This window comes from Liolophura sinensis, chromosome 1, assembly GCF_032854445.1.
Source record: "Liolophura sinensis isolate JHLJ2023 chromosome 1, CUHK_Ljap_v2, whole genome shotgun sequence".
Classification (NCBI taxonomy): domain Eukaryota; kingdom Metazoa; phylum Mollusca; class Polyplacophora; order Chitonida; family Chitonidae; genus Liolophura; species Liolophura sinensis.
In genome coordinates, this window is record NC_088295.1 from 41,018,311 (window position 1) to 41,045,333 (window position 27,023).

At 39.5% G+C, this 27,023-nt stretch overlaps 3 protein-coding genes across 4 annotated transcripts; 1 reads left to right on the forward strand and 2 right to left on the reverse strand.

The window, feature by feature from the left end:
* The first annotated feature begins 600 nt into the window (after positions 1-600).
* On the forward strand, positions 601-9,238 carry LOC135479345 (glutathione S-transferase-like). The gene is made up of 5 exons (XM_064759172.1): positions 601-805; positions 5,751-5,843; positions 6,476-6,591; positions 7,876-7,980; positions 8,525-9,238. The coding sequence occupies exons 1-5, from the start codon at positions 673-675 to the stop codon at positions 8,702-8,704; spliced, it is 627 nt and encodes a 208-aa protein (XP_064615242.1). The 5' UTR covers positions 601-672; the 3' UTR covers positions 8,705-9,238.
* Positions 9,239-11,683: 2,445 nt separating this feature from the next.
* LOC135482269 (glutathione S-transferase 1-like) lies at positions 11,684-16,774 on the reverse strand. Its single transcript, XM_064762169.1, has 6 exons — positions 16,736-16,774; positions 15,240-15,403; positions 13,783-13,875; positions 13,347-13,459; positions 12,422-12,526; positions 11,684-12,103 (listed from the first exon to the last, which is right to left on the reverse strand). Exons 2-6 carry the CDS (start codon positions 15,370-15,372, stop codon positions 11,936-11,938), a joined length of 612 nt encoding a protein of 203 aa, XP_064618239.1. The 5' UTR covers positions 15,373-15,403; positions 16,736-16,774; the 3' UTR covers positions 11,684-11,935.
* Positions 16,775-21,060: 4,286 nt separating this feature from the next.
* Positions 21,061-26,287, reverse strand: LOC135461494 (glutathione S-transferase 1-like). Of its 2 annotated transcripts, XM_064738621.1 has the most exons (6): positions 26,236-26,287; positions 25,059-25,213; positions 23,407-23,499; positions 23,004-23,116; positions 22,355-22,459; positions 21,061-21,751 (listed from the first exon to the last, which is right to left on the reverse strand). In XM_064738621.1, exons 2-6 carry the CDS (start codon positions 25,189-25,191, stop codon positions 21,596-21,598), a joined length of 600 nt encoding a protein of 199 aa, XP_064594691.1. In that variant the 5' UTR covers positions 25,192-25,213; positions 26,236-26,287; the 3' UTR covers positions 21,061-21,595. The 2 variants fall into 2 exon arrangements, with proteins under 2 accessions (XP_064594691.1, XP_064594692.1); XM_064738622.1 differs by lacking the exon at positions 26,236-26,287 and having other exon boundaries at positions 25,059-25,304.
* Between the last annotated feature and the right edge of the window lie 736 nt (positions 26,288-27,023).

A 27,023-nucleotide genomic window follows, 5' to 3' on the forward strand; every position in this document is an offset into this window, starting at 1 on the left:
TGTATGTACATATAGTGTGTCTTCTTGTAGCAGGACGAGTCCATGCTGTCGTCATTGAAACAGGCCAATTTTTTTTTTTTTTACAAAATTCGGTTTTAAGCATGCGGAATATTTGTGGTTTACTTAATTGTGCATGGGCGATCAGTGATGTGAGGTATTGCTTCAGTAGTTTTCACTTCGTAGCAGATGCGAGAGTCGGTAGTCAACACCCTGCCTCTGTATAAGTCATGTGGATATTAATGCAGACACCTCTACTTCGACAATGAAAATTTTTACTCGCTTGTCAAGGTGTTTTGCTCTTTAGCATAAGCAAATTTAGTAAGTCTTTAGTACGACCCGACCAAGATTTGATCCCAGGTCTTTTTACTTCGAGGCGGACACAACTGAAGCGGTCCCATACCAAACGCGAAGTAATTTTTGCTAAACCTTGGATTTAAACACCAAATATCTCTGTTCCTACTACACAATATCAAGAAATGTCTGGATCCGTTATAACGTATTGTCGCATCCAGCTTCCGTACATAATGCGACCTAGATCCGCTCATTATCATCACGTGACTAGAGGCTTTCGGCTTGGACTGAGGACAAGCTGTCTTTCTACACACAGCAGCCAGCCAGCCAGCCAGCCACGCTGATCGACCATTTCCCTAAAGATTTTGAGACTCGAGAAACATGCCTTCTTACAAACTGTACTATTTCCCTATCAAAGTCAGAGCGGAGCCAGCACGTTTTGTGTTTGCGGCTGCCGGCGTCAAGTATGAAGACATCCGCATCTCATTTGACGACTGGCCAAGTCACAAGCAGAGTAAGTATAAACCATAGGTTATCCGGGTTTTCAGGTATATCTGAAACGCTTAGTTACATGTGAGAACATAGCACACGTTAGGTTAGCACACACCCGACGCGTCAATAGGGGCTACATGCGGTACAGACAAACACAGAGAGACGTAGACCTAACAGCACCTGCTAGTATAAAAATTACACTCCCAAGTATTCGTTTAGAATGGGTAAGACACGTTAGTCTGCGGTTTAATCACCTGCGAGACTATCTTACGACGTGACTAGCAAGTATTAAATGTATGCTGGACAAAGAAAAGCAAATACTCTGCTGGGTTTTTACAAATGCCACGGTCCGATATTTATTCCGTACAACAGAGTTAAGCGGTATAAATGTAAGACTATGTATGTATATGCATATAAATAAGTAAATGTTCCTTCCTTCCTTTTTTCTGAGTTTGGAAAGCGTTTTCTCCGAAGGACTCACAAGCAGAAGCAGCCTAAAGGGAAATGTCTGGCAGTCAAGACGGTACAGCTAGTGAAATCTGTAAAAAAGGACTGGCTGTAATCATTTTCAAAGAGTAAATAGAACATAGTTCTCAAAGACTAAATGGAAATACTATATATATTATGAAAGGCAAGTTATACCAGTTAAGGTGCTGAACAGGAGTATTAACCCAACTATATAATTTTGTATACTAATCATGTTACATGTGTGGCCACATGTATACACAACGACGAGATAACTTACATGTAGGTCAAAGTAGGTCGGCATGTAACGTTTAAGCGTAGCATCTTGAAACCAAGTGACATCATGCTAATAATGATTACAGTATAGTCAATTCTGGAGAGGACAAATATCACACAGTTACCGGTATCTTGTTTAAAAGAGGCTTCTAAACATAATATCGAGTACGTTGCCAGGCGTTTAAAAGGCGAGTGTGTATTAGTGTATTCACATAATGGGATACAAATGAATTTTATGATGCCAGATTATATCTCATATATAACCAGGTATACTCGTCTATGCCAGCTGACCTTCACCTCCAACCAAAGCAAAACATTCCTAAATTACTCTTCCGATCATTTAACATGCAGGTTACAAATCAAGAGCACAAACTAATGTTTGCAATAATAATCCTTATTTTCCAGATTAATTTAATCCCAGTAGTCACTTTTGAAAACTAATGAACTTTGATGAGTTAATAGCTTCAATGTGGAAGTTTAACCTAAACTAACACAGCTAACCAAATTGTAAACCGGTGGTTAGGAGAAACAATTATCACAGCTATTTCGCAGAGTAAATTCCTAAGATCAATTTAGCCAGTCCTTTTAGAATGTGTTTAGCTCTTTGAAAAGGTTGCACTAACTACTGGATGGCTAACAGAAGTAATAACTTAAATTACTAAATAAAGATGAAGATATGCATAATATATCCTATATGGCACAGTCAGTTAGGTACAAATATAACGACAATTACATAAATCAGTTAAGGAGAATGTTTTGAGACCACAGGATTAAGGTCTTACCTGGATTAAATGTATCAAAGGACTGGTTGTGATTTTGGTAAAATACGTTTTGATTGCTCGGTTGTCTTGGCGGGAATGGAGTTAAACAAAGGGCCATATTGAAGGGCTTGGACACTCCCTTGTCAGACCTTGGGCACTCCTCACAAGCATAAGGCTTGATTACTGATGTGTATAGCGCACTGCTGAACACCCAGAGCAGATCTGGCTTGGGGATTCAGGCAGATATGACCTAGGGGTTTACAGATGCTCACAGGCAATCCGTGGTTCAAAACTTCCATGGCCTGGGTGGCATCTGTTACCTTATTCATTATTTATCAGTGAAGGACTTCAGACAGAACCGCGGGGAAGCCACCACATCGGACCATGAACCCGACAAACTTCCCAACATAATGCAACAGATACTGTGTTATACCAATCACTACCTATGTCACTCTGATTGCAAACAACCGTACACAGTCACACTTAGAAAGATTTAATTCTGTAAGATATTTTTGCTCTAATTCAACTTCTCTATATAATCCGTTGAGTTTTAAAAAACCTCCACCATGATGATGCAAAAATAAGCCAGTGAATAACAAGGTATACAGAGAGTATTGACTTTCCCATCACCCATATGAACTGTGAAATTCACCCCGTCTTGCAAACCAGCGGACGACGTGACATTCGCGGCTGTCTGGGATAAGCTTGTACACACACAGTTCTAATCGCAGAACTTGGGCAGAATTATATCAGATTACTAAAATAGGTTAAATCAACTGTAATTAGGCTGTAATTACACAACGGATGACTGGCAGAAATTCTATAGCTTGGACATCGGGTAAAGTGAAAGAAAGCTAAAATATGAAGTAAGGTTCATCATACTGACAACTTAAACTATGTGTAAGAATACTTTTATTTATAATTTCAGATTATTTTAAGACTGTTGAAAGGCATTCAAATATTTGAATACTATGGTGGGCTTTATAAACTATAATGACGTTATCTAGGAACTCTGACGTCACATCACCGTCCAAATAAACAAACAAATCAAAAATTGATTCGTGAACACATTTATTCTCTTCTTATAATTAATTGAAAGAAACGGAACACACAATGCATGCAACCTTTTAAGTACAGCGAAAATGATTGAACAAGTTGCTTTCAAAATTCGAACTTAACATTTATCATAATTCACTATTTGAGATAATCTGCTCAGAATTCATACAAGGAACCCTTACTGAGCATGCGTCAAAAATCTTCTGTTCATATTTAGTTGCAAAGTATTTGAGATCAACTTCATTGATACAATTTATCTGTGACTAAAGCTGTACCACATATGTATGCTGTACGTGGGAAGGTTTTCCAGCAACCTGCATGCGGATGGTTGTGGGTTTCTCGCTGTCCGCCGTTGTATAAATGAAATATTCTTAAGTACGGTGTAGAACAAATATAAATAAATAAATAATCGCACATAGGAACGCAGTCACGTCGACTCGTTGGTCAACCGATATCTTGGTAGCGCTATATAGATGGCGCATGTGGGACATCTCAAACTGACTCTCTTTGGGTTAACTGATACCAGTCAGGACCGTGTGACATTGTATGATGTCGACAATACAACACGCCTCCACATATATTGACGTATTGTCGTGTTGGAGATTATCGGTGTGGGCTGAGTGTTGTATCATAGTGGATAGGAGACCTGAATAAGGCATACAAGCTGTTTGTTTCGGTTAACCCTTTACCTATAAGGTGGTCCGTTTACGACGTTTACATTTTTTTTGTAACGTTTTCTTTGGTTTTGACCTGAGTGGAAACAGTTTTAAGTTGGAAGAAAGGGTTTTCACCTATATACAAATGTTTTTACATGGGTAAAAAGGTTTTCTCCGGTATAAATAAAGGTTTCTACATGGGTTAAAAAGGTTTTCACCTGTGGAAATAAAGTCATAACCCAGGTAGAAACGTTTTTACCCAGGCGGATACGACGGTGTACCAGAAGTCTTGTTCTAGTTCGACATTGTCCAAAGATGTCGGAAAACAGCGTCTTTACTCTCTCCACAACAGACCATTGGAATCTATCGAGACGAAAGGCTGCGTACTTTTGCACCAGGAGAGTAGTACACGTTGTGACAACAGAAATGTTTTCATGCTCATGTGTCCAAGCAGTTTGTTTTCTCTTATTTAGTATGTATGCATGCATAAAATCTCTTTGTATACCATCTTCATACCATCAGTTTAGAGAAACAACGAGACCTTTTCGATTTGTATTACATGAGTTTCTGTCTAAATTTTAATTTTTTTCTACATTATTTCAGTTTGCTGCAAGTAGGATATTATACAGGAAATTCGAAATGCTAATTTGTATTAATAAACAGCAAAAATAAATCGAGCGCGATATCAGAGGGTGATTCTTTAATAACTAATCTTTGGAGTAATTATCACATGCAATGTCTAAAATTAAAAATAATAAGCCAATCTACATGCGCCAAATTCACAAATTGAGCTTGTTATCCCAAACGACCAGCTTTTTAATTTTGGCCTAAATTTTTACTCCAGTGTGAACGTTGTAGTGTTATCCCAGATAAATAGCCGCTATATCGTTATACATGTATTAATGACTATGAAGGCGGATCCTGCATGCGCGTAGTCTCTCAGGAGGGTAAAGTACTCTTTTTACAGAAGCATGTCAAGTGTAAACTCTATATGCATTTAAATTAATTTTACTCTCCCCATTATACTAGATTCTTTTACTCGCAAGTGCAAGACATAACAGTTGTTTATTAAATGCTTGTAAAGACCAGGTAGTCCATCATGCCCATCGAATCTAATTGAAGAGAGCACCGGAGAACACAGCGGTTACCATTACTGAACAGTTGCATCACTTACTGCAAGATCCAAAAATAAATGGATGTTGACCATTAGTATCGCTTGAAAAGCGAGCTTAAATGATACGAAGACTTAAGTGTTTGTCTATGGTGATGTATAGTGATATGCAAATGATTTATGGCTCCATCATTGATGGCACTGTTTGTTCATCATATTATCTATCCATGTGGTGCTAAGGCGGCGATGAAGGTAACGATGATATATTATTTGATATTGCATCCACAAATGAGGCATATTGGTATGGGTGACAAAGCATATATATCAACTGATGTCTCTGCGTCAAGTGGATATTACTGTTTTTCTCAATTAATATTACTTTGATCTTTGCCGTTCAACCACATTTAAAATGGTAGACAAACACTCGGAGTTATACTTACTTGTGTAAATTGTGTTTGGCATCGATATGCCTTGCAGTACCATACATAGAGTCAAAGTAGACATGGACCTGCACAACGAAAATCAGAAGTATACTTTTGGCTCCTCTGCATAATACACTTGTGTCCAGAGTTGGAGTTTAAAGGTAAGGCTTAGAAATCCTGACTGCATTAATTCGTTGATTTCGCTTGATTTAATTAACAGAAATGCCTTTCCGGCAAATGCCTGTACTAGAGGTCGACGGGAAACAACTCTCACAAAGTTATGCCATTGTGCGATATCTGGCTAATGAATTCGGTAAGTCAGTACTCCATCTGTTTTGGTTTTGAACGTGGCAAAATTCCCATAAAGGAGGACGAAAACACAAGTACATGTCTCTTTGTAAGATATGCGGGAGTCTTAGGGAACATAATCATGCAGCTATAATATATACACGTGCTTATCAACTAATTCATTGACAGTTAAATTCAACGTACTTTATATCAACGTTCACCATTCCTTCAACCGTTTCTATACATGTGATTTGCTTTGCCTTGTCAATGTATGAAACCCTTGAATGATTCCGCAGCCAGTGTCCGTGTGCTAGCGGTGTAGAATTGAATAGTCATGTCCAGGGAGAACTGTATGAAGAAAACATGCTTATAGTCTGAAATAGGCACATAATTTGCAATGCAAGGTGGCATATGTCTTATTGATAATGTGTACTGCTGAACAAAAGAAACTATACATGTTAAATTCGATGAGTTAAGTATCACCCTTCCATACATCTGAACGTGCGTGTGTGCATTAAAATTGAAATGGAAACATAATTAACAAATACACAGAATTCGTCGAATTTAACATGAACAGCGTATTTTGCTCTTTCGTATATGCAATGTCGTCTTATTTAAACTCCATGTAAATGTGGGTGTTTCCTTGAAATTGTTCAGGTCTGGGCGGTAAAGACAAATGGGAAGCAGCCGAGGCAGATCAGTACACTGGGGCTGTAGAAGATCTCCTTGGTCCTGTAATTAGGTTTTATTTTGAAAGCGACGAAAAAAGAAAGGTATTGTGTTATGTAACGACCACAATGTTGTATCCCCTCTTCCCGTGCTATCCCCTTTCCCCCTATGGAGTATCCCATTTCCCACTATTACATATCCCCTCTCCCCCATTGCATACCCCCTCTCCTCCTATTATATAGCCCCTCTCTCCCTATTATATAGCCCCTCCCTCCCTATTACATATCCCTTCTCATTTGCCAAAGCAAATGTCTACCTATGCAAGCATTTGAATGTCATATTGTATAAAGAGTACTGCATATAAAAACGTCAACGTCTTAATGGTGATAAACAAAGGAACGAATGGACTGACGTACTCCAAACAGCTTCAAATCAGATCAACTGGTAGCAACTTGGCTCATCTGATTGAACGTTAGTTTATGTCCATCTACTCTAGCAGTTGCTCGGAGTTAGCTCAGAGATGGATTTGCCATGTCCCCAGCTTAGCTCCGGCATTAACCGCTCTGAATCATTGTATTCACTAACCCGAACTCGAACCTTTGCCTGCGCTGTCCTCAAAGTGCCAATACTGTACGTCACAAAAAAGAGATGTCCCTTGATCTTAAGGTAATTCTTAATCCATATTATGCGGGGATAATAAAGGCCATAACATAGCAATTAGCACAAACATATCAACCGACAGCATACTTCGCAAACCGCCATTTTCGAATGTCGTCATTACGTTGCTATGATGGACTCGGCTGTTTTTCAAAAAATTAGATCTCCTTTTTTCACAATAGTTGATTATAGTTCCTTTTGTTCATTATTATCACAAAGTTTAAAATTAAGAGTTCCAAACTAGTTGTCAATTGCCCTTTCAAAGGTGAACATATCCATGGTTTCAGTCCAGTTCCACGAGTTTATCCTTTTCCGGACGACGATGACGACTGCGGCTAACTCAAACTGAAAATGGCGGCTAGCGAAGTTTTGCTTGCTGCCAGTGTGCCAGGCACATTTATGATAATTGTGACGTTGTGGCCTGTATTAAAGACGAATAACTACGTGATATGAAGACAGAATTAATGCAGGGTTACAGAAAACATGTTTTTGTAGCGTACTTCTTTGACATATTGAGGACAGTACATGCACTCGAAAGACCGAGTTCCAGGCTAGTGAAGTACAGATTTGTTTTTCTGATAGGCTGAGATTGTTCTGACGTTAGGTTTGGCAAAATTTTGATGGCCACATCGGTTCCATCAGCCCAAACCAACATCAGAGCGCGCTCCATTTAAAAACCTGTTGCCATGGACCATTTTATCCCACAGTGTTTTGCTTAATTTATTCGCCAGGCTGAGGGTTTAAAGAAATTTAAGGAAGAGAATGCCCCCGCCATTTTGCCAGATCTTGAGACAGCGCTGGGGAAAAACAGCTCAGGCTTTTTGGTTGGCAGTGGGGTAGGTATTTTCAAAACGTAAAAACTTTACCTAGGTTACTTTCCTGATCAACTCTTTAACTTTAACTGTTTAACTGTTAAACTAAAGTGTGATAATAACACTATACAGCCGGGTTCCCATGTGAACTAAAGTGTGACAATAACACTGTACAGCGAGGTGCCCCTGTGAACTAAGTGTGACAGTAACACTGTACAGCGAGGTGCCCTTGTGAACTAAAATGTGATAATAACACTGTACACCGAGGTGCCCCTGTGAACTAAGTGTGACAATAACACTGTACAGCGAGGTGCCCTTGTGAACTAAAATGTGATAATAGCACTGTACACCGAGGTGCCCCTGTGAACTAAGTGTGACAATAACACTGTGCAGCCCGATGCCCTTGTGAGCTAAAGTTTGACGATAACAGTGTACAGTTAAACCTCCAATCAAAAATTTTAGAAAAAGAAAGAAAAATCACAGAGTAAGGTTACCAATGCTCGATTTTCCAATTTTAACCATGGCTGCGAAAAATTAATTATTCTCATCTTTTTTACTTTCAATTCAGCTGACCTATGCAGACCTCTGTTTGTTAACTCTACTAGAGGTCATGGATGGCATGCTGTCAAAGGAGGACGTCAGTGCTGTTTTATCGTCGTACCCAAACGTCCAGAAACATCGCCAGAAAATCGAGTCTTTGCCAAAAATTGCTGAATGGATCAAAGCTAGGCCAGCTACTGATTATTAGATGGCGTTACTATATGGTGGTATCAGTACATTCCGATAGCCCTATACTTAGGCGGGACGCTGTGTAGCATACCCTATTTTTCCTAAGTTTTTAGGACAGGTATTAGTAGTGCTGAAAGCAAAGAAATAATTTCTCCTTCAGTTTTTTTTTGAAAAGTAAAGACATGAATATGTTGTGCATTAGGTAGGCTAACCATGTGAAAAAAGAAAGAATCTAAATACTCCAAGGGAAAATTACATGTGTTTTTGCTGAAAAGAGCTGACCAGCTGTACCAAAAATTAGGAGAGTTAGGATAGCTCAACATGTGACACTGCCCCAGTAACATGGTGACTGATGATACAAGACGCTACAGAGGAGCTTGTTAACCAATGCAAGATTCTGGTTTGATGTCGCGACCAAAGGGTATGATTGACGCAATCTTCATGCGTGTCGTAGACCGTGAAAAATTTCTCTTAAAGCTTTAAATACTTTTTTTAGTATGACTACTGAACGCATTTACCAACAATATATCTAAAATACCATGTTTTCATGTTACACTTCGTGTTGTTTTTTTTTTCATTCATCTCATGGTCTTGGTTTGGGTTTTATTTCTTGGCTACTTGGTTTACTGTGTTTGTGCCTTCCTTTTGTATTCGCTGCAAAACCGTTTATGTTCTGTTTTCATCGATTGGCAAACCATTGTACCATTGTTTGCTACAATGACCTTACGCATCTAGGCATCGGAAAGCCCTTCTGCCTGAGAACTGTTAACTCCGCCGCTTAGAAAGGAAACCACTGGGAGGTTCTGGCAGTTGTCGCAAATTCCATGACATATTCTCTCTTTCTCATAGTACTTTGACCGGCCCGGATAGCACAGTTGGTAGATCTTCCGCTTCGGGATCTTGCATGCCGTGGTGAGAATAAGCGTGTGACCGTAAGCACAATCTGATGTTCTTTGAAGATCACTCGTCCTCCACCAATAAAGCGTATCTGTCACAAGTGGGAAAATTAGTCACTAATTTGCCAATAATCGGTGGCTTTATTCCGGTTTCCTCTACCCATAAAAAGTGGCTAAAATCGAAGTTTTATCCCGAGCACTTCAATTTCCTCAACCCATGCATAAAACTGTCACAATAAGTGGAATATTCGACTGCGGCTTCAAGTCAGAAGTTTTCTCAGGTAAATGACCAAGATCGGTGGTTTACTTCCGGCACTCTGGGTCCCTCCACTCATAAACCTAGCCACCGTCATGTAAGTGAATAAATCTAGAACACGTTAAACACTATAAGTTGATTAGTATTTTTCAACGCCCTTGTTATTCAGCTTGTGCAGAATAGCGCACCGATAGTAATGGCCTGCTGTAATGCTAAAATACTGACAACAGGACAAACTAGCAAATGGACAAACATCAAAAGTCCATGAAATCTAAGGTCCTTGATATTAACATTTCAACCAAATTAGCTGAAATTCGGGCCACCTGGTCTGGAGATATCGAGTGGAAAAGGTCATTGCCAGTGACAGAATGTCAAAATACTGGCGAAAAGACAAAACAGTGTGAGGCCCCATATACATGTGCAATCTCGAAGTAACCATCTTTTGTAACATTTTTTTGGTTAACTATCATTGTGGCACAATTTTCTGTTAGTATTTTTCATAACCTGTAATGAATAACATAAGGAATGAGTGTTCGTGTGTTTGGGACAGCGTGACTTCAGACGCAAAGGATTGTGGGATCGCGCACTCATTTACCATCCTTGAGACGATCGCCACGTTTTGATTATGTCCTAACGAAATTCCCTTTTTATTCTTCTTCAGGTATGTAATCATGCAGATTCCTTTAGCCATATGATAGTTGTTGAATGCATAGTTACTTGTATAGTTATGCCGAATGAGCACATCGTTGTACTAATTAGTAGATTAGCTTGCAAAGTAGTTGTCTATTGGTCATCTTCAGACGTCGGTGTTGTTTCCATTTAATTAACATTACGTAATGTTACGCTTCGTATTCGCTAGATTTCGGATTGAAATAACAGTAGTTTTAGTTCAGTATATTTCAGGATAGCTGTGTATTTAATAGTTTGTAACTCCAGTAAAGCTAGATAGAAAGCCTGAGTGGCTTAGAGGAATATTTCCTTACGTATTTCGTTGTAGAAATCCACGAATGTGTGCGATGTCAAAAGTATGTAAACATGGGGGATAACTCCTGATGGAATACGCTCAACATGGGGCGACTACTTTTGTTGGAATAATGGCAATAAGGGGCTTAACTCTAAATGTCAAAAGACAATATGTGACTGGAGAGTCTAATATATTGTAACTTTCTTTATATTTGTTCCAAAACTGTATAGGGGTTTTGCAGAGCTAACAGTTGTATAAGTATATATAGATTTATTTCAGTTAGCCCAAATTTGTGTAAAGCAAACTCATGTCACAATTCATTTAAACACATTGTATTACTTTATTTCACTTAATTTACAGTATCTCATGAAAATTAATTATGATTTGTTGTTATTTAAATCGTGCACTCATAAGACATAACACAAAACAACGTTATTCAATTATTTGAAAAATTGTTAAGTAATTGCTTGTTATACATTAGCAAACTCCAGACGAAGAGGAGAATTAACAGGGCGACAGAGAAATTACAAAAGTTGGCCATTGCCACAAAGTTTCAAATCGAGTTTCATCAAATTACGCCCAACATTTCCGCAAATTTAGCACCGATACGGACGACCAACGCGCAGAATCACAAACCGAAAGAAATTTGAAGAATGTCTTGTAGAATGAAAAACTTCCTTGATCGTCGCGCTTACATATATCGTTGAGTATAATCAAATAGATATAAAACTTACTTGTTTCCTTCCACCATAATGGTGCCCATCGTCGTATAAGTGAAATATTATTTAGTACGGTATAAAACGCCAATCAAATAAATAAATAAATAAATAAATAAATCACAAATTACTTCAAAATGCGATGAAATGAAAAAGATGCAGTATATATGAAGACAATAAAGTCTGATTTATTCACTGCCCATGCGGCCCCTGTGAAAAAAGACCTTGTACATCCATGAGTGAACAATCATGGAACTAAAATACAACTCTATCCGATCAGTACCGACATGTAAACACAAAGCAAATTGTTCCTCCAGCCGTCTAGTCTCTAACAGAGAGTATATTTGCGAACTTATATGCTGTATTATACTGGCATTAATATTCCATGTAAAAAGAAAAGAGTTCAGTTTGTGTAGAGTTATGTTGCGGTCACGGGACGTTTGGCAATCCACGCGGCTATTTTGGGTAAAGATTCCACTCGTTTGCCGTGCTCCTTCACATGAGAGTACTTGGTGGCGAAATCCTCAGGGAGTTGACTCCAAATCCAGCTCATGAAATGCATGAGGGTGAAGTCCGCCCATGTGACCTGAAGAAAGAGGGTAAGCCGTTAGAGTGTATAGCATGCCTCCAAACGACAGCTAAAAAAGTGTTTAATGTAAGGTTTGTATCATTATTGCAGTAATACCACAGAGCATGCACCAGTTCCAAAGGTACAATCTTTGGATTAATGGCGAAATGTTCTTTCCAGGAAAATAAAAAACACATAGAGTTAGTACATGTATAATGTCTCTAGAAACGCCAACAATGATGTTGTATATACATATGGTACAGAATTCCTTAAAGTGCTGCTTCAATGAAAATGTCATGTGTGACAAACTCACAAAAACGAAGGAACCAGACTTACCCCATCTCCGACCAAAAAGCCACTCTTGTTTTCCGCAAGGGTCGACTCGAACTTTGCCAAAAATTTAGGAGCGGTTTCTTCTTGAAACTTTTTAACCAACTCTGCCTGAAATAACACAAGAAATAAGTTCACAGTACTCGAGTACATGCATGCAGTTAAGAAGAAAAAGACAATTAGGAAAGGGTTTAGATTATGACCAGAGTAAAAATAAGACTGTGCAAGACTGTTTGATATATTTTACACCATTTTGTTTCATCCCTTCGTGCAGAGACGAGCAGGACACACAAAATTGTACCAGCAGAGCTGAAACTCTTCCGCAACATCCCAGTATTTTGGGACATTCTTTTCCATCCCGATGCCAGCACGTGCCCTGACCAACGTTCTCCTCTGACCTTAATCATCGCAATTCACCTAGACGATAGAACGTTTCTTCCAACGTTTACCCACATATATCGATAAATCGTCATAAAATTTTGCTACACTGGCATCTGAACTCGGATCTCTTGATAATCTAGCAATCTACCCACTGAGCCAAAAGGAAATTCCAACTACATAGCTATACTGCTATAAGTACGGGCTACCGAAAAGCTCTCCGCGTTGCTTCCAGATCCGACGTGGTATGTATTCTTACACAGACATTCAATAGTGCTGAGAGAAGGATGTTACTCCAGTGATTAGATTAGATTTGATTTGATTGGAGTTTTACGTCGTGCTCAAGAATATGTCACTTATACAATGGTGGCCAGCACTGTGGTAGAAGGAAACCGGGCAGACCCCGTGAGAACCCCCAGCCCCTTCCAAAGTGATTAGGTTTTCCTCATATATAGCGCCGCCATTTTTACACGATCTGATTTTCAGTAAATTCCTGGAATAATTGGAAAACTTTGACTGATTCGTTCATATCGTTATAACTTTTGTGATATACCTTTTTCTCTCCCTCCGCGTTATAAATGTCAATGGTTGGCTTTATAAGATCGTAAGCCGCGCCCGCAAACATATCCACTTGAGCTTCCTCGATCCGAGTTTTCCCAGCCAGGCCTGGAAGACAAAATCAAGCAGAGATCCAGTCAGTGTTTGTTGATTCTGAATTTTGGAAGTTTACAATGTCAAGACTTAACGTGTGGAGCAGTCGGGAGCTAATTTACATAAGAATTCTTTAATTCCAGTGTCGTGATAAAGATACAATCGTTTGAATTCCTATCAGAAAGATGCGTATGTCTTCAAATATTCCTTCCTTCACAGCACATTGCAGTGATGTCCTTGAGAATACGGCAAAGGCTGCGTTTCTCTTTATGTAGAAAAAATGTACAAAAGTATAACTAATGATGCATTCTTCAGTTGGAGAATCGCCTATAACGTACCAAACTCCCTAGCCAGATACCGGGCAATGGCGGCACTGTCAGCTATTTGGACACCATCGACTTCAAGGACCGGGGCCTGTCCGAATGGTGTGTCTGAAATAAAGTATACCGTACTACAAGTACAGATATATCACTTGATTCCAATATGTCATTTCCACAACATCGGGCATGGAGGAAAAGCTGCTTAAATAAACTGAATGTTGCGTTTGCAAAGGAAAGTAAATCACATCTTCCCTGTTTTTATGTATAATTTAACATACTTGGAATAAACTTTAGTTATGGTCATTTCAGTTTACACACAAAAAAATCTCCAACATAATTGTTGTATTTCTTCAGTTACACACAAATCTTTACATCTACATTAAAATTTCAAGCTTTATAGCATCACGCTTTTACTTTCATTCGTTTAACCATACCGATATGTTTAAAATGAAAAGATGGTTTCACCCATAAGCCCGCATGACAACTGTGTGTTTCACGCACGTGTTACAAGCACCTCATGCATGCGCAAACAATTATGAATGAAAGAGAGACAACTATTTCATCGACGGACAATAATAAATAAAAATTAAGATGAATAAAAATGATACAAGCAGTCATGCTCAGACAATGATGAATGAAAACGATACAAGCACTCATGCTTAGGCAATGGTGAATGAAAATGATAAAAGCGCTAATGCACAGGCAAAGATAAATGAAAATGATACAGGCACTCATGCTCAGACAATGATGAATGCAAATGATACAAGCACTCATGCTCAGGCAATGATGAATGAAGATGATACAAGCAATCATGCACTGGCAAAAATGAGGGAAAATGATACAAGCAGTCATGCACAGGCAATGATGAATGAAAATGATACCAGCATTCATGCTCAGGCAATGATGAATGAAAATGATACCAGCAATCATGCACAGGCAATGATGAATGGAAATGATACAAGCAGTCATGCACAGGCAATGATGAATGAAGATGATACCGGCACTCAGGCTCAGGCAATGATGGATGCAAATGATACAAGCACTCATGCACAGGCAATGATGAATAATAATGATACAAGCACTCGTGCACAGGCAAAGCTGAAGGAAAATGATACAAGCACTAATGCTCAGGCAACGATGAATGAAAATGATAGAAGCACTCATGCTCAGGCAATGATGAATGACAATGATACAATCGATCATACTGAGGCAATCAGGCAATGATGAATGAAAATGACACAGGCACTCAAGTTCAGGCCATGATGAATGCAAATGATACAAGCAATCAGCACAGGCAATGATGAATGAAAATGATACAAGCACTCACGTCCAGGTAATGATGAATGAAAATGATACAAGCACTCGTGTTCAGGCAATGATGAATAAAAATGATAGAAGCACTAATGCACAGGCAATGATGAATGAACATGAAACAATCGATCATACTGAGGCAATCATGAATGAAAATAACCTACATGGTTTAAATTTCGGCCATTCATCACGCTCAAAACGGACGTCTTCATATTCAACTCCGGCCTGGGCAAACACCATTCGGGCCATCTCTCCAAACCCACGGGCATTGAAGTAAATCAGCTTGTATTTTGGCATCTTGGCGATTGCTTAATAAACGTGCAGAGCTCTGTGTGTAAACAATGGTATATTCTTAATTATCTGTCATAAAAATAAAATAAAACACATATGGAACAACTGAGTCCTCTATGAGAACTAGTGAGTCTTCTGCCTTATTCAAGTATCCACGCGGTCCGTAACACAAGATCTTGACGTGTAGGGCCTACACCTATACAACCTGACAACCCGTGGATCTACAGTTATATGTTTGCTAATCTGGTAGTTGATGTGACCTTATATGGCCTTTGCACTGTTTCATCATCTTCAAACTTAGCCTATTTTAAACATGCGGCATAAAAGCGATGAGCCATAATTTTAAAAGAGGGCAGCAAATATTTCGTATACAAACTTTCGAGAAATTTATTTCGGAACATCCTACTTTCCCCTAGACGTTTACAACCAAGGTCAATTAACATATTACGAGAACCTCTGTCAACGACTGGGTTAACTGAGAAAGAGTAAATGATTAAGCGATCATCTAATCTAGACAGAACTAATTCACCTCAAATTGCAGCAAAACGTGTAAGGCCAGATACAAAAGTTATCATTTGTTTTTGTTGTCATATTACAAAACTAAGACCACTCTCTGGGCATGTGTACTTAGAATGCATTCTGGAGCTAATGAACTACCCCATTTCTCGCCCTTCTCCCCAGTGTTATGGTCGAGTATTGTCCTGGCATTCCAGAATACTTTTCCGTTCGACTTAAGTGATATGATGAAGTTTATCTCCTTCGTTTGCCTTATTGGGCACTATAAAGGAGAGAGTTTATACCAGCATATTCTATTTCAGTCGACACATACCCTTTTAATGATAAAACCGGACACAGCAGAAGACCGTGAATGTGCATACACGGACGTAGTGTAAAATGTGATTCGTGATGAATTGTTTACACATGGACACACGAATTCACGGGCTATAGGAGCTGGCAACACTAAAAAGTTCAACACTACTGGAACGGTGGCTTTTCAATTGGCGTCAGCTATAGAGTTATCTACCTTGACTAGTTTTAAGATGCATACATTTATGTTGATGAATAATATAAGCACACATAGGTCAATATATAGGTCACCGCCAACTGGTAGGTGTAGTAAAACAACATAAATATAAATATCCTGACAAAAACCTGACTGCCGCACACAATTTCCACCGGCTTGTTTGGTCTTTTCCTTAACTAATTATTGTCTTAAAAATACCACAGATTGGGTGGCTACATGACCAGCATAAATGAGATGTGGTTGCTACAGACGCAACTGGGCATAAATCCCAACTGGACATGTTATAATTAACAATCGTCCATACTCGACATCGCCTTTCGCCACACGCAGTTCTTTTATACTTACATAGTAACAAGTCTGGACCTCCCACTCAGGCCTACTATGCGAAGTCTGCACACTAGACGTTCCACCGGCCGACTTTGTGCACCGCGCGAATAACAGACTCCAACGCGAGGCCTAGCCCGAGTATGATCTCTGCCCCAACTCAGGGGCTACTTATCGTTTAGAAGAGTAGGCCTACAGATCTGAGCCCTTATCATTGAACGCAGTGTAAAGGGTGGACACAACATACGATCCAAAAAAATGCATTTGTTGGCAATGTATAAATGAATATTAGCAGCATTGTGATGAGTGTCACGCTTGAGGGTAATCTTTATGGGTGTTGATGATAGGTATGTCGTTACCATGACAACCACGCAAGTGGATAAATGTGTCCATTACAGACAGAAACTTTATGCGGAAAACACTTGTTGTAGCCCGGACACGAAATCATTCTATTTGTATACTATATATAAGGAAAATGGCTATCTGGTTACCATGACAGCCGCGAAAATGGACAAATATATGTCGCGACACGTCTTCATCTGTGTATCTATATATGTATCCACCAAAAATTAAAACTCTGTGTGGAAAACTGTTGGAGTTATAGCCCGGACACAAAAACATATCTATTTATATAGTGTACACAGGGAAAATGGCAATCTGGTAAACATGACAACCGCGTAAATAGACAAATGTGAGTCGCGACACATCATCATCTGTTCATGTATGATTCACCAAGAATGAAAACTACACGCAGACAACAGTTGGAGTTATAGCCCGGACACGAAATCATATCTATCTATATAGTATGGTAAGGGAGACTGGCGATCTGGTAACCATGACAATCGCGGAAATGAATAAATGTGAATCGCGACATATCGTCATTTGTGTATGTATGTATCCACCAAAAATGAAAACTCTACGCGGAAATCAGTTCATCATCAATCATCATCTGTTCATGTATGATTCACCAAGAATGAAAACTACACGCAGACAACAGTTGGAGTTATAGTCCGGAAACGAAATCATATCTATTTATATAGTATATATAAGGAAAATGGTTATCTGGTTACCATGACAATCGCAAAACTGGACAAATGTGAGTCGCGAAACATCGTTATCTGTGTATTTATGTCTCCACCAAAAATTAAAACTCTTATGTGGAAAACTGTTGAAATTATAGCCCATACACGAAACCATATCTATATATATAGTGTACATAGGAAAATGGAAATCTGCTAACCACAACGGCGGAAATGGACAAATGTGAGTCGCGACACATCGCATCTGTGTACGTATGTATTCACCAAAAACTCTGTGTGGAAAACTGTTGTTGTTATAACCTGGACACTAATACAGACACACAGACGGACAAAGTCGCTACAACATAATACGCTCCGGCAAATGGCGTGGACATATAAAGAGACAGATAACTCGAATATACCAACATTACGAAACTGAGCAACGACCTACTCCGACGTGTGCATCACTTTATATGTGTCTAAATTCATTTAAACTTTAATTTGAAGTTGTTACTGAACAAGTATGTACTGTTCCAAGTATATAATAGAAACCTGGTAAATTCCACGCAGTTTGCCTGTGTTTATTTCTTAAAATTTTTCTTCAGTTTGTGTTTCACACATGTTGTTGTGTTATATAAGTGCAGTATAGCTACGCTATTCCTTTGAAGTTGTAGGTTTGATTCAGTTCATCCACATGTAGTGTAGGCATCATATATATCTAACTATGAATCTCAGGATGCAAAAAGCTCAGTTATTTATTCTAAATAATCCATCAAGCGCGTTGTTAGCGCAAATGTGTTATACCCAAGAACATTTCACTTACACGTGGGAGGCCAGAATTTTGGTGGGTAAAACCAGCGCAGAGTCTGGAAGAAACACATAACCATACGTAGATAATGCATGACTTTCCCACACACGACCGGAAAGGAAGCCAGCATGAACTGGATTTGAACTCAGACTAACGGTGACTCCATAAGTAAACTGGCAGCCTTGAACATTTATTCCAGTTTATTAAGCGCGTACGTGTAACATTAAATTGTACATGAATACATGTGATCGTTACAATGGTGTCCTTTGAGGTCTCCTATTTAAAGAGATTTTTTTCTATATCCTATGTGTGATTGTGATTTCAATCAACGTCGCAACTTATTACTGCAAAAACTCGCGTGTCAAGAGTATCCCTTTACTCTTAGTTTCTTAAGTTTTATAATGAGTATAATTCTCTTGTAAGTAAACACAGGCAGAGCATCCAGAGCCCTGGCACTCATGATTATGTCTAATTCCGCTTAACCCGGGGCTAGGGGCTAGGGGCAAGGGGGAGAATTAAAATAGATCGCCATCATTGAAAACGGTTGAATCTATGCCAGCATTCATATTCCAACCGTCCACCAAGATGGACCTTCTAGGTCTATAATCGCAAGGCCAATTCCCAAAATGACATTTAACACAAACTACCACAGAACTGAGAAAAATATATAAAGTATGAGAATATTTATTCATTTATTTATTTGACGCCGGTGTTTTACGCCATACTCAAGAATATTTCACTTATACGACGGCGGCCAGCATTGTGGTGGGAGGAAACAGGGTAGAGCCCGGGGGGAAACCCACGACCATCAGCAGGTTGCTGGCAGACCTTCCCACTTACGACCGCAGAGGAATCCAGTATGAGCTGGACTTGAACTCACAGCGACCGCATTGGTCAGAGGCTCCTGGGTCATTACGCTGCTCTAGCGCGCTAACCGACTGAGCCACGGAGGCCCCAGTATAAGAATAGGACGGAATCATGCAAAGAAAAGCAGTCAACAATTTTCAGTGATGGTGGAAAGGCGTATTTTCTTGGCGACTGATTGAAATCTAAGTTTTCGATAATAAAACATGTATCTCAGTTGCGCTTTGATTGCAATTATTCATATATGCAACGTGATATATCAACACGATGAATATACCATCCCTAGACACAATCATGAAGCACAGTGCTTTGGTAAAATCTGCGAGAGAGGAAATCGTTTTGATCTTTGAACAAATATATGTCCAGATAAGATGTACCATCTGGAGAGTGTATGGTTTCCTTTAAATCCAGCGAAAAAGGATACATATTTTTCACAGCCTTTGCTATATATGGATTGTTTAAAGCTAGCAGACCATCAATATACCGTTTAGTGAATGGGAAAGATCTGGTCTGATGTGGATTTCTCTTTAACAGTTTCTGCATATAGTCATTTAGTCATACGAGAACAGGCATACGTCAGCCAAAAGCGGGGCACAATTTGCACTCGGTTATACACTGTTGATATATGGTTTATATAGAAATATAAGCGTCATGTCCGGCATTCGTATACCATTTGTAGTCCGTAAAGGGAGTTCCAAGTCGATAATCGCAAGATCCATTTCCAAAACAACGTTTAACACTAGCTCCCAAAGACAAAGGTATGTAAGAAATTATACAAATAGGAAATTATACAAAAGCCGGTAACACACAACAGAAAAGCGGTCATCAGTTTTCAATGATGCCGGGCAGACAGTGGATATTCCAGACATGAATTCCATATCAAACTTCAAATTCGTAGTCCATGAAAAGCTTTGCCTTTCAAGTTTAAGTAGCGGCGAGCAGCTTAATTGAACACCGATACAATTAATTACGAAATCCTATCAATTAAATCTATGAGGTATATTAGTATAGACATTAGAGATATCTCAAGTAGAGATCTCTAGATTACTGTACTTCTTGTAATGCCTTCGTTTAGAGTGTAGTTGAAAGTTTGGTGGTACAGCTTCTTGATCCAGCAGTAAAGCGAGCTTTATATGGGGATTTATGCATTTTTGGAATCCAGTAAAGATCTGAGCCCATTTGCACGAAGCCCTTTTAACGTTAAGAGCACGTGACATGGCCATCAGTACTTTGGGCATTAGGTTGTCATAGTAATTACATGCTCTTCACTTTAAGAGGGCTTCATGCAAGTGAGTCCTGGCATATCAGTGTGACGGGAATGTACCGATACACATCTGTGTTTGAAAGTGATTTTTTTTAAAATAGTTCCCGCAGAGTATAGGTCGTTATAGAATACGCTGATATTGAGGCATATGTTATAGTTAAGCTCCTCTACAAGAACTGGATGGTACTAATTCTTGCAGACAATAGAATATTATAAGGAGTTTGGTCCACAGAAATAATACTGTATTTTCTCTGAAGGTCATCAAGTACATTTCGCATGGTATGGCATCCTTCAGAACGTGTTTGTCTGTCACATTAGCATTAGTAATGATATGGTCCATTGCATACACAACCTTTTTCAACAGTATATTTATTCATTTATTTATTTGATTTTACGCCGTACTCAAGAATATTTCACTTACATGACGGTGGTCAGCATTATGGTGGAAGGTAACTGGGCAGAACCTGGGGAAAACCCACGGCCATCCGCAGATTGCTCACAGATCTTCCCACGTACTGCCGGAAAGGAAGCCAGCATGAGGTTGGCTTGAACTCACAGTGACTGCATTGCTGACAGACTCCTGGGTCATGGCGCCTGGCTGGCACGCTAACTACCTCGGCCACCCTATTTCTTCAGTTGCGTCAGGACGTCCGTTACGATTTATTCATTGCTTATTTCATGCCCAGGTGAATAAGAGGTTTAAAACTTTAAAATTATATAACTGTATGTAGCACATCTTAAATTATGGGGCAAAAGTACAACGCGGTCTGATTATTATGGAGTAAACAAAATAATTCTTGTTCAAGTTGTCTTGACTATGCCATGTGTTCACTATCACAGAGCATATACATGAGCGTTTTCGTATTACTAATACATTAGTAAAAGTATTAAAAGTAAGTGAAACGCTTTGTAGAATTATGCTGCAATCACGGACGCGTGGCAATCCAAGCGGCTATTTTGGGTAAAGATTCCACTCGCTTGCCATGTTCCTTCACATGGGAGTATTTGGTGGCGAAATCCTCAGGCAGTTGACTCCAAATGCAGCTCATGACACGCATAAGAGTAAAGTCGGCCCAAATCACCTGAAAGTGTAAGTAATTAAAGTAAAGCATGTCACATTCGACAAGTATTCTAGTCCACAGCTTCAATTATGAAAGCCAGTAGCGGTCAGGCCTGCGTGTTTTCGTCTTTACTGCTGATTATTTAGACAAGAAATAATTGCGAAAAGACGAGGCAAAAGTAGGATGCGAGGTAAAAGTATAAAAGGACGAAACAAAAGTACAAAAAATGTGAAAGTGCGATGTGGCAAAACCCAGTTGTATTGTTTCGCTCATTCTTACATTTACCCCACATGCACTTTGGTCTCTTCCTTTCGTTGTTTCATACTTTCGCATCTTTTTTTTTCTTGTCTAAATAAACAGCAGATATGACGAAAGCTCGCATTGCCGCTACCCTCTTCCATAGTAATGGTATTGTCGTATTATTCCACTAATATCATACAACCCACTAGCACACAATAATTTCAGGGAACTGATCATTTGTCCACTAGTGTTATAAATAACCACATCAGAAAAAGTTCTTTCCAGGAATACAAGGACGCGCAATAATGATGATCTTGCATTTGAAAAGGCAGACATATATCTACATATATTGTTACATATACGGTGGTGTCAAACCCAACTTACCCCTTCTCCAACCAAAAAGCCACTCTTGCTCTCCTCAAGGGTCGACTCGAACTTAGCCAAAAATTTGGGAACGGTTTCTTCGTGCAACTTTTTAACCAACTCTGTCTGAAATAAACACAAGAAATAAAAAACACTGATAGCTCCTTATTTAATCTGAAGAAGAAATGAAAGAATATGAGATCGATGGAATGAAATCTACTTTGCCATTTTTCCTGCGTCAACACAGAAAGAACAATGACCTGGCGGGATATATTTTTCTAGACTAAATGAGGTTAAAAGATGCCGACAAGACTTCGTGTAAGCCGATTACTCTTAGTACTGCAGGACGCTGGTTTTGGTTATTACAGCTTTAAAAACAACTTTATTACGGATAGCACCGGAACTGGGGGGGGGGGCGCCAAACTGGTCCCGCGTCCCCACAATGTTCATCGATGACGTCAGTACCGAATATTCCCGACCATTGACGGGAAAATGTGCATAAACCAAACGGGTTATTAACAAATATAAAATATGCCTCAAAATTTTTTTCTCATTTTTATTGGCATATTGGCATATCTTTCTTCATTTTGCTAACACCATACTCTTCATTTTATTGTCTCATTTCATGCATGCTTTGAAACACATGATCACTACAACTTTTGTGATCTACCTTTTTCGGTTTCTCTGCATGTTGGGCTTCATATGTGGATTTGGCCAGGTCATAAACCGCGCCAACAAACATATCCACCTGAGCTTCCTCGAGCCGAGTTTTCCCAGCCAGGCCTAGAAGGCAAATCAGACAGAAATGTACGTAATGAATGAATGTTAACGCGCAAAAAGGTAATGAGTGATTCAAAACTTCACGCCTTAGCTGTGTATAGAAATAAACTTAATCACTGAATGAATGTATACACTATGAAAAGTTCCTTTTTTATTCCAGTGTGTAAGGTGATAAACATACAAACATTGCAATTCCTAGAGGAACGAAGTTGGCGTTTCTCTCCATGTAAAGAGATGGACAATGTTATAAACCAACGATGCATTTTGTATCACACGGGAATTCCCTGACGTACCAAACTCCCTGGCCAGATATCGGGTAATGGCGGCACTGTCAGCTAACTGTACACCATCGACTTCAAGAACCGGGGCCTGCCCAAATGGTGCGTCTGAAACCCAAGCACAATGTAACAGCTCATACAGTACAATCACGCGTATATCGCTGGTGTCCAGCATGTCATTTTTATCCCGAATGAATGTGAACATTAAGTTTTCAGAGTATATCATGTCTTCCTTATTTCTATTATTTAACACATCACAACTAAACTAATACTGCATGCTTTATTTGCGCCATCGCTGCAGTAACACACAAAAACTGTCCGATACAAACGTTGTATTAGCTAAATATATATATACATCCAAAAAATCGATTTCGACACCGATTAACGTTTTGAGCGTAACAGCATTACCATTTTTTCTCATCTGAAACGGCATTGTGCTTCCTCCACCCATAAAACTTAGTTTTACGTATGTGATTTGCATACACTGACAATGGTAAATGATAACTGGTACAAGCACCTCACATGCAATGATAAATGAAAATGGTATAAGCACCTAATAAACAATATTTGTGGAAATGGTACAAGCACCTCACAGACAATGATCAATGAAAATGACACGAACACCTTACAGACAATGATAAACAAAAATAGTACAAGCACTTCGCAGACAATGATCAACTAGAATCCGGATGTCTGTAATACCCTAATTCGATCCTTCAGTATTTCCAAGAATGAATTACGACATGAATTGCCCAACTGTATTTAGACTTAAGCATGCAAAAGATTAGATGTTAAGAACAACTTACGCTAAGTTTCATGTAAATATGTTCAGTTCTTTAGGAAGAGTTGCATGGATAAAATCTGAATACAAGGAAAAGAAGTATGACACAGGGTCTTAAATGGGGGGTAATTATGAAAAGCATGCACAAGTTCATATAATATGGTAAGTTTCATCAAAACCGGCACAGTGGTTTGAGAGGATGTTGATGGACAAAATCTTGTCTACAGCCAGACAGACAGAAGGACGGACGGACGGACGGACAGACAGACAGACAGACAGACAGACAGACAGACAGACAGACAGACGGACGGACGGACGGACGGACGGACGGACGGACGGACGGACAGACGGACGGACAGACAGACAGACAGACAGACAGAAGGACGGACAGACAGAATGAAAGAAAGTGTGATTCTAGTGTATCCCCATTAAATTCATTGATGAGGGTATAATGGTACAAGTACCCCACAGACAACGATAAATGAAAATGGCACATAGCACCTCACAGACAATGATACATGAAATATATATATCAGACACTGATAAATGAAAATATAAATGAAAAGGACACATGCATCTCAGAGACAATGATAAATGAAAATGTCATATAGCACCTCACAGACAATGATACAGGAAATATTACAAGCACTTCACAGACTATGATAAATGAAAGTATAAATGCAAAGGACACATGCATCTCAGAGACAATGATAAATGAAAATGGCATATAGCACCTCACAGACAACGGTACAGGAAATATTACAAGCACCTCACAGACTATGATAAATGAAAGTATAAATGCAAAGGACACATGCATCTCAGAGACAATGATAAATGAAAATGACGCATGCATCTCACGCACAATGATAAATGGAAAAAGGCTTACTTGGTTTATATTTCGGCCATTCTTCGGCTTCACAACAGATATCTTCATATTCAACCCCGGCCTGGGCAAACACCATACAAGCAAGCTCTGCAATCCCACGGGCATTGAAATGAATCAGCTTGTACTTTGGCATCTTGTTGATTGATGGTTCAGACCTGTATCAGGAGATAGTAAACAATGACATATTCGTAACTAGTTGTGGTACTTGTGAGTCCTTTGTCTTATGTACGGTCCACAAACCAAAATCTTCCCATGCAACTCCACAACATGCGGGTCGACCACTATACCACATATTCCGCCAGTAGTCACATAATACAGCCATTGCAGTTATACAGATGACCTGTCGTATAAAAGTGAACACCCTTTAAACAAACATTTTGAAAAACATACTCCGTAACGTTTGACTTCCTCATTATACATGTGGCACAGTCACAAGGTTTCATGTCAGCACGAATAGTTTATAATCACTGGTCCGTGTAGCACTTTGCATGCCAGAACAAAAACTTAATAAAAAAAATACCGCTTAACTCATCTAACACAATATTGTTTGTAAATAATTGGATGACAAAATATATACTATTATACTAATTCAGCTCAAACGCAATACATGTATGTCCAATCCAGAAATATTCCACAGCGATTCCATCCATAACACACGTTTCTTACCGCTTTTCTTCTGTCATATTACAACGTTTAGCCCACTCCCAGAGAATGTGTATACAGGGTGTAGTCCATAAATAAACTAGACAACCCTAACGATCGATCGTATATGGGATATTTATTTATTTATATACTTGATTGATGTTTTACGGCTTACTAGAGAATATTTCACTTACACGACGGCGGTCAGCATTATCGTGGGAGGAAACCCGAGGGAAACCCACCACCATTCACAGGTTGCTGGAAGACCCATCCCCCTACGGCCGGAGAGGAAGCTAGCAGGAGCTGGACTTCAACTCAAAGCGACCGCATTGGTAAGAGGCTCCAAGGTCATTACCTCGCGCTGGAGCGCGAACAACCTTGGTCAGGGAGGTCCCCATTTAAAGCAATAAGTTGTGGTTGCTATAGACACAAGCAAGTATCACGCAGTCTATTCATGATGACGAGTAATAATTCATGGCCGATAATACTCCATCAGTGACATTTGAATACACGCAGTTCTAGCTGTCATACTCACGTAGCTAAAACAAGCCTGCTATAGGGGCCCTTAGTTCAACCCACCTACTTTTCTGCACTCGATCTAAATGCACCCACCGTCCTCAATAAAGATCGGTCCGTGCATACTGCTTACAGAGAATGCGCGGCTGTCTTTGCTCGCTGTGTAAACATCACTGCCATCTCTAGCAAAATGTGTGCAGAACTCTTGAGCAACGCCAAGGTCACTGGGTCACAGTGATGAGGCGAGAGGTGACCCGGACGACACTAACACTATGTCTCAACCCTTTTTTCTATTCATACTTGACACATATACATTCTTTTCATCTAATGTAGTTTCTACGCACAACATGAATTCAACACCTCAAGCAATTCTATTCCTGAACGCTAATTATAGGTCCGCGCGATAACATTATAGTACTGTAGTGGGGAGGCTGTGTAAACAAGCCTACGTTCGTCGCGCAGGCCGAAAGGTCAAGCTTGTCTGCGGCAGTGGCTGTGATGTAAAGTCATAAGGGAACGGCACATGCGCTGCAAGGAGTATGCCGCATACGGTTAATTCTTACAATGCGTATTTTCTTAGGGTATTATCTACTGTAATGTATGGTGAAGCAAATTAGCTAGGCATCCATGAAAGGTTTAAGTAAAAGCAGTGAAGAGTGATTTGCATTAGCCTTGGTCGTCTCAATGCTGACGGTGCTAGTGTTGAAGTCTGTCACTGGTTCATTACTAGCCGGTGTCTTTCGCAAGGTTTCAGGTAACCCAAGTAAGGTAGCAAGTAATGTCAGTATGTTATTAGACCATATTGAT

Excerpts from the sequence above, each read along its gene's own strand:
- LOC135461494 (XM_064738621.1), bottom strand. The coding sequence starts at position 25,191 with ATGCCAAAGTACAAGCTGATTCATTTCAATGCCCGTGGGATTGCAGAG. Across the intron at positions 23,500-25,058 it reads ATGGCCGAAATATAAACCAA|ACGCACCATTTGGGCAGGCC; the intron begins GTAAGCCTTTTT and ends CTTGGGTTTCAG. Across the intron at positions 23,117-23,406 it reads ATATCTGGCCAGGGAGTTTG|GCCTGGCTGGGAAAACTCGG; the intron begins GTACGTCAGGGA and ends TTTGCCTTCTAG.
- LOC135479345 (XM_064759172.1), top strand. The coding sequence starts at position 673 with ATGCCTTCTTACAAACTGTACTATTTCCCTATCAAAGTCAGAGCGGAG. Across the intron at positions 806-5,750 it reads CTGGCCAAGTCACAAGCAGA|AAATGCCTTTCCGGCAAATG; the intron begins GTAAGTATAAAC and ends TTTAATTAACAG. Across the intron at positions 5,844-6,475 it reads ATATCTGGCTAATGAATTCG|GTCTGGGCGGTAAAGACAAA; the intron begins GTAAGTCAGTAC and ends GAAATTGTTCAG.
- LOC135482269 (XM_064762169.1), bottom strand. The coding sequence starts at position 15,372 with ATGCCAAAATACAAGCTGATTTACTTCAATGCCCGTGGGTTTGGAGAG. Across the intron at positions 13,460-13,782 it reads GTATCTGGCTAGGGAGTTTG|GCCTGGCTGGGAAAACTCGG; the intron begins GTACGTTATAGG and ends TTTGTCTTCCAG. Across the intron at positions 12,104-12,421 it reads GCTTTTTGGTCGGAGATGGG|GTCACATGGGCGGACTTCAC; the intron begins GTAAGTCTGGTT and ends CTCTTTCTTCAG.